At 35.3% G+C, this 10,536-nt stretch overlaps 1 protein-coding gene across 1 annotated transcript; it reads right to left on the reverse strand.

The window, feature by feature from the left end:
• Nucleotides 1-2,770: 2,770 nt before the first annotated feature.
• On the reverse strand, nt 2,771-6,948 carry LOC143604148 (uncharacterized). The gene is made up of 4 exons (XM_077080716.1): nt 6,847-6,948; nt 4,035-4,129; nt 3,681-3,940; nt 2,771-3,586 (listed from the first exon to the last, which is right to left on the reverse strand). The coding sequence occupies exons 1-4, from the start codon at nt 6,874-6,876 to the stop codon at nt 2,778-2,780; spliced, it is 1,194 nt and encodes a 397-aa protein (XP_076936831.1). The 5' UTR covers nt 6,877-6,948; the 3' UTR covers nt 2,771-2,777.
• Between the last annotated feature and the right edge of the window lie 3,588 nt (nt 6,949-10,536).

Consider the following 10,536-nt stretch of genomic DNA (forward strand, 5'->3'; position numbering starts at 1 on the left):
AATTTAAAGATTTTAACAGATAAAATTTAAACTAGCACGCCTTTTCGTATAGTTATGACAAAATTTTAACCTTTAATGTGCTAAAATTATGCTTAATTTACAAGGAATATAAGAAAGTATGGATATTAATATACAAAACTTAGGTTAGAGATAATTTCTCATACATCTTTTAACAAATTTAAGAATGTCAATACACTATATTTAGAGGAGAAAATAAGTATGATAGATTTTGAATAAGGGTGTTAATGAGTTAAGCTGTTCATGTGTTATTTGAGATCATTTCAAACTTCAGAAACAAAGCTTAAAATAAACCAAACTCGAGCTCTCATAATTTAAACAAGCATAGCTCAAGTCTTGGCAAGCTTCTTGTTTACGCTCAATTTTTTATAGTATATATTTTTTTATTTATGAAAAGCCTTTTTTGACATTATTTAGCGTACGAAAAGCAAAAAGGTTATGTGCAAGCCATGAAGGAAGTAGCCTTGCCCCTACCTATATGTTGCAATGAAAATAATTGGAGTGATGATGTATTTTTTTATATTAAGTTAACCTTACTTTTTTGTTTGTTTTCTAGCTGCTTACTAGTTTGTGGTTTATGAAATTTGCTATTTTAAAAAAAAAAAGTTAATTGGTATTTAATATTATTTTTCACTGCATATGATTTATTTGTAACATTTGAAAACTAACTTTTAAATGAATTATTTATTATTTTTTTACACAAAAAAATAATTAAGATGATATTTTATTAGTCAAGTGATTTTATGGTTTAGAGTTTAAATTTGAGTAAACTACGGTTTTCGTTTATGTGGTTTGTTCAAAATTGCTATTTTAGTCCAAAAGTTTAAAATTTGCTATTTTCGTTCCCAGTGTTTCATTTTCATTGCAATTTCTGTCTTTTTCGTTAACATATTTTGGACTGAAATAAGAGATTTTAGCAAACCATAGAGACAAAAATCGCAATGAAAACGAAACCTTATGGACGAAAATTGCAACGTAAATGAAACCTTAGGGACTAAATTAGCAAATTTTAAACTTTTGAACTGAAATAGCGAATTTGAACAAATCACAAGAACAAATGCTGCAGTTTACTCTTTAAATTATATATTAGCGAAAACACATAATTATTAGAAACTTGAGATATGTAAAAATTATAAATATATAATCAGTCTTTGTCATATTTGTGAGCTACAAATGTTGGCAAGCATCACTTCACCTATTGGCTTGATTTCGGTTCATTAACCTATTGGCTTTGTAATAAAAAGAATAAAGTCTTTCAAGGTATTATTATGACTGTGTGGTGGTGTATTTAATAGGTGGTGTATTTAATAGGCGAGAAATAAGTCAGCCTTCTCCAACAAACCGATAGTGATATCAAAGTTGGTGGAAAACGTTATATCTTTGCATTTTCTTTGAATAAAAAAAAATAGGCTTTTGTTTAAGGCTTTACGTTGGAACGAGTGGTGTTACTTTTCCTTTTAATTCTTATTTTTATTGTAGCTTCTAGCTTTGCCTTTTTAATGTAAATTGTTGTTCAAAAAAAAAATAAAGAAAAGAATATTGGCTCTTTCCAAGCTGACACATGTCACACTGTCTCACTTTAACTAAAGTTATCGGAAATTGCTCGGAAAGTGTCCGCTCGTTTTCTCGCTCGAAATGTATGAACAAATATATAAATATATAGACAACACACATAAAATATAAGAATACAATTTTTTAAATCATTTTAAATTGTTCTTATTCTGTCAATTTTATAGTTTTATTAGTTTGATTCAAGTGTTCAGAATACTAGGGTAGCGTTTGATACGCATGAATGACAGTAGGAATGGAATGATTCATTACGTAGGAATGAAAAAAGTGGTGTTTGGTTGCTCAATGGAATCATCCATTACACATGGAATCTCATTCCATCAAATCCATTCCTTCTCACCCCCTTATTTTTTTTCATTTTATTCCTCCTTCACCCTATTTTTTTAACAACACCACCACCTAACAACCACCACCACCATCGGCACCACCACCAACTCCGCCGACACCACCACCGCTGCCACCACCATCGCCACTATTTTCGTCGTCGGAGCTACCACCGTCGCCATTGTAGGTTTTTTTTGGGGGGGGGGGAGATTAAAAAGTATTTTGAGATAGAAGTGTTTTTATTATTTCTATTTCATTTCTACAATTTTTTTAGATACCAAACGATAAAAATTAATAAATGATTTCATTCCTATAGGTTAATGAATGGTAATTATCCATTTCATTTCCTTGTCCATTCCATTCCTTCTCCCATTTCATTCCCCCTTCATTCCATTACCTCCAACCAAACATATCCTAGAAGTTTGTTTGCATTCTTATTATATCTCAACTCTTCAAGCTTATTTCTCCTAAAAATTTACAACATACTAAACATTATCTAAAACTACTAATTTGTTTAACTATATACAATTCGATTTTGGCTCGTTTCGATTTTCATCCGGTCGGTTCGATTGTAAACGAGCCAATCAACGAGCAAGCCTTCACTCGATTCGGCTCGTGAGCAACCCTATACATGCTACAATACATTGGAAATCAATTTTAAAATGTAAATAAAACAATAGAAGAACAGAACCAAGTCAAAAACACTTAGTCTTTGAAGTGAGTTAACCACATCATAACAACAATGGTAATATTTTGTTTCTAAATATCCAAAACTGCTCATTCTGGTTCTTATTAAACCACAAAATAAACATTAAAAAAAATAATAGAAATAATAATAATAAAAATAAAAAACCTCTTTGTTTTGTTTAGCTCCATCTTCTTCTATCTTCTTCCTCATCAACAGGAGTATACCAAGAAGGTCTTCTCTTTGAATTACTTAATCTATAATTCAAATAAACTTCTTCATTAGATATCAACCTAGTGGCTACAAGTGCAAGACCTTTCATAACTGGACCCGTTAGTTGACCATCGTTTGACTCGCCCCTCGACTTAAACCAAAAACTCCCAAATCTTTTCATCTTCACTTCCTCTACACCCCCAAAAACGACATTTGGTATATAAGCTCTCATATCCTTTTCACTCAAAGGAAAATCATAAGGGCAAACCATAACATTAGGTTCCGTACCCTTAGTAGGGTGGTTTGCGAAATGACCTAACGCTAACGGGTTTCTTCTCTCCAAAACCTCACCGTTGAACCCTAACCGTGACCCTTCTAACGGTTTACTTAACATCTTCCACACCCGGTCCGACCCCATCTCAGATGGTGGTTCACTCGGGTTGGACCGATACACACTAGACAAAGGTTCCCGAGTTTCACCACCCGTACCCCAAGGTTGACCGTTAATTACGGTCCCATCGTAACGGGTTATAAGATACGGGTTTTGTGCATCGACTCTCGGGTATCCAGGGATATAACGGTAATATGCAGGAGAGTATATGACACCTGGGTAGAGTGCTATCACCGAGCCAACATCCGCTTCACCATCTACAAATAAACCGCGGCCCGCTTGTTCATGGGGAATTTGAGATGGTTTGAGCTCAAGGGTGTATCCCATTAGATCTTTTAACCTTTGACTTGACTCTGCAAAAGTCAACGGTTTTGTCTCGGGGATATCTGTGCTGAAATTATCATCATTAAAAACTGTAACAGCAACATCTTATTATGATTATAATATTTGAATTTATAGACTTGAGTGATAAAAAATTACCAAGTTTCGTGTTCGGTGGGGCGTTTTGACCAACTGCAAGACTAAGGCCACTCCGACGAGTGGGGTGCTTTTGAGATGTTTCATCATGGGATTTTGATTCGGGAAGAAGAATATGATCCATAAATGTGCAAAAGTTTGTAATTTGAGAATGAATGTTTTCTTGAACCTGTTTTTCTTGATCTGCCAGGTCAGATTTACTTGCCATGTTTATGATCTCCTCTATATCAGCTTCTTCAGCATCCTTCCCCACACGGTTATAGCTGCAAACAACAGATTACTAAATCAATATCTTGCATCACACACCTAATAACAAAAGAATCATGTATATTATATTTGACTTTTAACGAACATGACCTGGTATATAGAAAGAGCCGATTTATGTCTGTTTCAAATTGAAGGCGTCTTGGATCTTTTGCAAATGTCGGGCTTTTGGCAAGTGTTGACACAAACTACAAAAAAGTTGCAGCATATTAACACAATAATGGCATGCTATATGCACAACCAATAAGGCTTATGTACAACCATTCATAATCACTTCATCATTTTGGTCATTTTTACAGATGAACCTCCTACACACCCTAACTTTGACCCACATGCACAAAGGCCCTGAGGCAGTTTTTAGATCGCCTCAAGGCGCACGTTTTAAACCAAGATGCTATTCATGATTCTTATTCTACCTTTAAGCATAAAATAGAAACAAACTATTCACCTTGCCAATATCACAAAGTTTGTTAAATGAAATGTGAGTTTTCTTAATATTCAAGCTAGCAAACAATCATTCTGATCATGGTTAAGGGTGCAAACGAGCCGAGCCGCTGATGAGCTACTCGATATCGGATAGACAAAAGGCTCAAAACGAGTCGAGCTTTATTGAGCACGAGCTGACCCTGAGCCTTAAATAAAGCCCGTTATCGAGCCCGAGTCGAGCCTTGTGTGTTTTACATTTAAGCTCTTTTGGTCTTTTATGTATTAATTTCACACTCCACAACCGAGCTCGAGCCAAGCTTAACCTCGTTTAAGATTTTCTCAAAATACATAAAAATAATAAGAACTGTATATGAAATAACTAATAAATAATAAACAAGACAAGCTTGAAAAAACGACACACGAGCCGAGCTCAAACTCTCGTAACTCAAAATGAGCCACTTTTGGGCTTGTTTGCACCCCTAATTTCACGGTACATGTTGCAAAATCCTATTTATGTGACCATTTTTTCCTTTACAAGTTCAAATTCATATCATAGTCTGTAGTCCAAAGTAACCTAACTGCACATTCACAATCATTTTCACAGCTAAAACAACGTAGTTCAATCTAGATCCAACAAAACACCCTAATTCACAAACATCTCAAACCTAATTGCAAATTAGTTAACAATTCATACATACATTAACATCACAACAGTTAATAACCAAACAATCAGCAAATTATACTCTGAATTTGATGATTGAGCTCAGTAACCCTAAATGCCACGGAATTGGCAAATACAGTAACATACTGCACACGACCTCGAGTCGAGATTACCCTCGTTTAAAGTTTTCTCAAAATACATAAAAATATTAAAAATGTATGTAAATTAATTAATAAACAATAAATTAGCTGACCCCAAGCTTGAAATAACGACCCCCAGGCCCAGCTCAAGCTCTTGTAAATCAAAATGAGCCTCACTCGAGTTCAGGATAGGCTCATGTGCACCCCTAAAACAACTTCATTAAATCCAGATCCAAAAAAAACACCTAATTCACAAAAAGCTGAAACCTAATTACAAATCAGTCAAAAATTCAAACATATAATAGCATCACAACAGTTAAAACGTAAACAATCAGCAAAATATACTTTGAATTTAATGTATTTATAGGTATTAATTTCACACTACACAACCGAGCACGATCCAAGCTTTGGCTCGTTTAAGGTACTGCACACGTGTTTCAGCCAAGCTTAGCTTCATTTAGGTTTTCTCAAAATTTATAAAAGTAATAAAAACTGTATGTAGATTTATAAATAAACAATAAACGAGCCAAGCACTACACAACCGAGCACGATCCAAGCTTTAGCTCGGTTAAGGTACTGCACACGTGTCTCAACTAAGCTTAGCCTCATTTAGGTTTTCTCAAAATTTATAAAAGTAATAAAAACTGTATGTAAATTTATAAATAAACAATAAACGAGCCGAGCTGACCCGAGCTCGAAAAAACAACTCACCGGACAAGCTCAAACTTTAGAAAAAGAGCTCGAAACAAGGCGAGCTCGAGCCTGAGCTCTCGTATATCAAAATGATCCAACAAAACACCCAATTCGCAAAAATCTTAAACCTAATTACAAACAGTCAACAATTCAAACATATAATAATATCATTACAGTTAATAAGTAAACAATCAGCAAAATATACTTTGAATGGGAATTATATGTAATAATTTCACATTACACAACCGAGCAAGATCCGAGCTTTGGCTCATCTAAGGTACTGCACACGAGCTCGAGCTTAGCCTCGTTTAAGGTTTTCTCAAAACTTATAAAAATAGCAAAAACTGTACATAAAGTTATAAATAAACAATAAACAAGCCAATCCCAAGCTTGAAAAAACAACTCACTAGCCAAACTCAAGCTTTAGAAAAAGAGCTCGAACCGAGCCGAGCTCTAGCTCGAGCTCTCGTATAACAAAATGATCCAACAAAACACGTAATTCACAAAAAAAAGTCAAACCTAATTACAACTTAGTTAACATTACAACAGTTTATAAGTAAACAATCAGCAAAATATACTTTGAATAGTGATTACATGTATTAACTTCACACCACACAACCGATCACGATCCGAGCTCTGGCTCGTTTAAGCTACCGCACACGTGTTTCAGCCGAGTCTAGTCTCATTTAAAGGTCTTCCCAAAATATATAAAAAAAAACTGCATATAAATTAACTAATAAATAATAAACGAGCCGAGCTCAAGCTATCGAACAACAAAATGATCCAACAAAACACCTATTTCACAAAAAAACTCAAACCTAATTGTAAACCAGTCAACATTACAACAGTTTATAAGCAACAAATCAGCAAATTATACTCTAAATTCGACTATTGAGCTCCAAAACCCTAATTTTTCACGGAAATTGACGAATACAGTACGCCGTTGCAGATCAAATGTGAAATTGATGGTTAAATAACGAATTACCTGTTGAAATTTGTTAAATAGAACCGCCATTGAAGTCCGATTGAAACCCTAGGTCTCAGTCTCAGTGTATCGAGTGCTGAAGAAATTGCGGATAAAAAGATGAGGGGGGTAATAAGTATATAGTGAAACGATGGAGGATCAATGTGTAATATATTATAATTTTTTGTCGGTATACGAAACGAACGAACACGGAGAAAGGCATGTTAGTGTTCTTCCATTTAACCAGTGTTGTAAAAACCGCTAGGCGTTAGTTGGGCGGTGTGGTGGGGACTAGAGATTAATCGGATCGGACTTTAGTGTATCTTTTTCAGTTTGATATATACACGCACACATTTTTTTATGTAATTTTTAGTTTTATACATACAAAAACATATTTTGGACGGAAATTGGCTGGAGTCTCGCTAGAAACCGCTGGATTTTGCTGGAATTTTGCCGGAAACAGCTGATTTTAGTCGGAATCTCTCTGGAAACTGCTTATTTTGGTCGGAATCTCGCCGGAAACGTTGATTTTAGTCGGATTGACCGTTGACCGATTATCTGGCCGACTAGCCCAAAATTAATCAGTGAAGTGGAGACTGACGATTAGTCGGGGATTAATCGGTGCCTGGTCGGGATTTTGCTGTTGGGTTTCTATGGAATTTATAAATTTAGTTAACCATTTAACTAGTCACAATTAAGGCGGAAGCGAGATATTAACAAACTAAACTTATGTACACATGTGTTTATATATGTATATATTACAAAACTATATAATATATGTTCATGAATAACCTAGTTTATTCATGATATAAGATTACCAATAATCTATATGTTAGAAACCCGAGGCAAGGATCAAGTAATACGGAAAAACTAAACTATCAAAGCCATAAACACTTACATTCTTAACCTTTTAAGAGTGTAGTTAATGTTGAAGAAGATGATGATGTCGATGCTAGACTTTCAAAGGGAAAATCCTCAAACAGAATATACCCCGAGCCTCCAACACACACCGAGCTATGTTAGGGAGCTTGAACACGAAAAACCGAGACTCAACCTTTCTTCTTGATTTCGGCCGAACCCCAAAAGAAAGAAAGAAAGAGTTGTTGTTATAGTTGATGTTACTTGAAAGTCTTGATTATGATTACTTGAAATATATATATATCAAAAATGTATCTTGATCATCATTTCTTATCATCATTCAAAATCCCATGATGTTAGGTATTTTGGTTTAAGTAACCCATACTCAAGATTTGACCAAGACATGGGGTGTGGGGCCCACCCTAAAACCGGCCCCAATATATATATATATATATATTTTTTTTTTTTTTATTTATTTTATACATTATAAAATATATAAACACCCCATCTTTTATAAACCATTTTATAAAAGAACATATAATTAAATAATCATTCCAATAATAATTATTTGAATAAATAAATTAACCAATGAATTTATTTAACACTTTCAAGTAAATATTCAGAAACCCGATTTTCTGAATGAGTCGTGTTCTGTATTTGTCCTATAGATCTTATCTTAACAAATACATAATTGGTGTGTGTCTAACTCGTTATTGGGTATGACCCGTCTTGGATCAAACACGGCTAGCCACATTAACATAATTATGTGTCTCGGGCATATGGTATTCCAACAATCTCCCACTTGCACGTGACTCATAAGAAGTTAATGTTAATGGTGAATACCGCCTAACAACAGGTCACCATCTCTAGTGTGTTTGACTAAGTGCCATTCAATAACATCATCCCCTTCAAGTCCATACTTGATATGATATAGGTAAGTCTTATCACTACATCCTTTTGTTACTAGATGTCCTGTCAAATCGAAGAGACACAGAGTAATCATTCTCTCAATGATTTAACTTAACAGGCCTTAGACATCTAAACTCTCAACACATAAGAGAAACAAATCCCATCTTGACTGCATACATCCTTGTTGACATCTCATATGATATCTGAGCTCTTTCTTAAACGTCATCGTGTTACCGAAAAACAAAGAAGAGAGTCAAGTTATCAGACTTGATGAAAAACCAGATCTAATATGCATCTCAGGTCAAAGGACACAATGATACTCGCCTTTACTCAAGGATTACTTATGATCAGTTGCACTAACTCCATGCAGTGATCCTTGAGAGCGGATCATGTCCAACATTTGTATCCCACAAATATCTATGAACCTTGGTGGCAAACCTATGCCTTATATTCATCACATGAATATCAACCAATCCGGGTTCATAATAGTCTTACCTTCATACTTGTTCCCACAAGCATGATCGACTACGGACGTTTAGAACAACATAAGTCATTCATGGATTAAACATGCAAATATAGAACATAACTCATTTAATAATTAAAACATAATTAATCACATGAGATACCCATTACATTCGTTCTTATACAAACACTAAACACAGATTAAATCCACTCACTAGAATACCGAAGTCCTAATGCACAAACATGACCCTCATGCTTTGGCCTATCGAGGAGCTTCGTGAGTGGGTCCGCAATATTTTGATCGGTATGAACTTTATGAATACATATCTTTCTCTTTTCAACTTCATCCCTTATGTAGTTGAATCTGCGCTCAATGTGCCTCGTTTTCTGATGAGCACGAGGCTCCTTGATCTGTGCAATAGCACCCTCATTGTCACAGAATATCTCTAGGGGCTCCTGAATGGTAGAGATAATCCCTAGATCCATGATGAACTTTTTCATCCATGCAGCCTCTTGGGCTGCCATTGAAGCGGCGATGTACTCAGATTCTGTAGTGGATAACGCGACAACATCCTGCTTCGAACTCTTCCAAGAGACAGCGCCTCCATTTAAGATGAAGACATATCCCGACTGTGACCGAGAATCATCTCGGTCAGTTTGGAAACTCGCATCCACGTAACCCTTTACGACGAGTTCCTCCTCACCAGACCCATATATTAAAAACATATCCTTAGTCCTTCTAAGGTATTTTAATATATTCTTGACAGCCATCCAATGACTGTCACCTGGGTTGTGTTGGTATCTACTCGTAATGCTTAAAGCATATGAGACGTCCGGTCTGGTGCACATCATTGCATACATAATAGATCCTATTGCCGAAGCATAAGGAACATGCTTCATCCTATCTTGCTCTTCCTTAGAGCTAGGACTTTGGGATGAGCTTAACACGGTTCCTCTTGGAATAGGTACCAAACCTTTCTTAGAGTTTTCCATCCTGAACCTTTTCAGGATTTTATCAATGTACGCACTTTGATTGAGTCCGATCAATTTTCTTTGTCTATCCCTATAGACCTTTATTCCCAAGATATATGTCGCTTCTCCAAGATCCTTAATTGAGAAACGACTACTTAACCACGCTTTAACGTTTTCCATACTTGGTATATCATTTCCAAATAAAAGTATATCATCGACATACAAAATAAGGAAAATGATTATACTCCCACTAGCCCATTTATACACACACGCCTCATCACCGTTTTGGACGAAACCAAACGCTTTGATTTCTTCATTAAAACGATGATTCCACATCCGTGATGCTTGTTTCAACCCGTAGATTGATTTCTTTAACTTACAAACTTTATCAGGATTAGATGGATCGACAAAACCTTCAGGCTGAACCATATGGACATCTTCCTCAAGATATCCATTTAGAAAAGCGGTCTTGACATCCATTTGCCATATCTCATAATCAAAATGAGCTGC

This window comes from Bidens hawaiensis, unplaced genomic scaffold (assembly GCF_021521415.1).
Source record: "Bidens hawaiensis isolate Kalapana, Puna unplaced genomic scaffold, B.hawaiensis_p1.1 tig00064036_1, whole genome shotgun sequence".
NCBI lineage: Eukaryota > Viridiplantae > Streptophyta > Magnoliopsida > Asterales > Asteraceae > Bidens > Bidens hawaiensis.

Coding starts and splice junctions, on each gene's coding strand:
- LOC143604148 (XM_077080716.1), bottom strand. CDS start 6,876: ATGGCGGTTCTATTTAACAAATTTCAACAG. Junction 4,130..6,846: donor TATTTAACAAATTTCAACAG/GTAATTCGTTAT, acceptor ACTTTTTTGTAG/TTTGTGTCAACACTTGCCAA. Junction 3,941..4,034: donor CGGCTCTTTCTATATACCAG/GTCATGTTCGTT, acceptor TGTTGTTTGCAG/CTATAACCGTGTGGGGAAGG.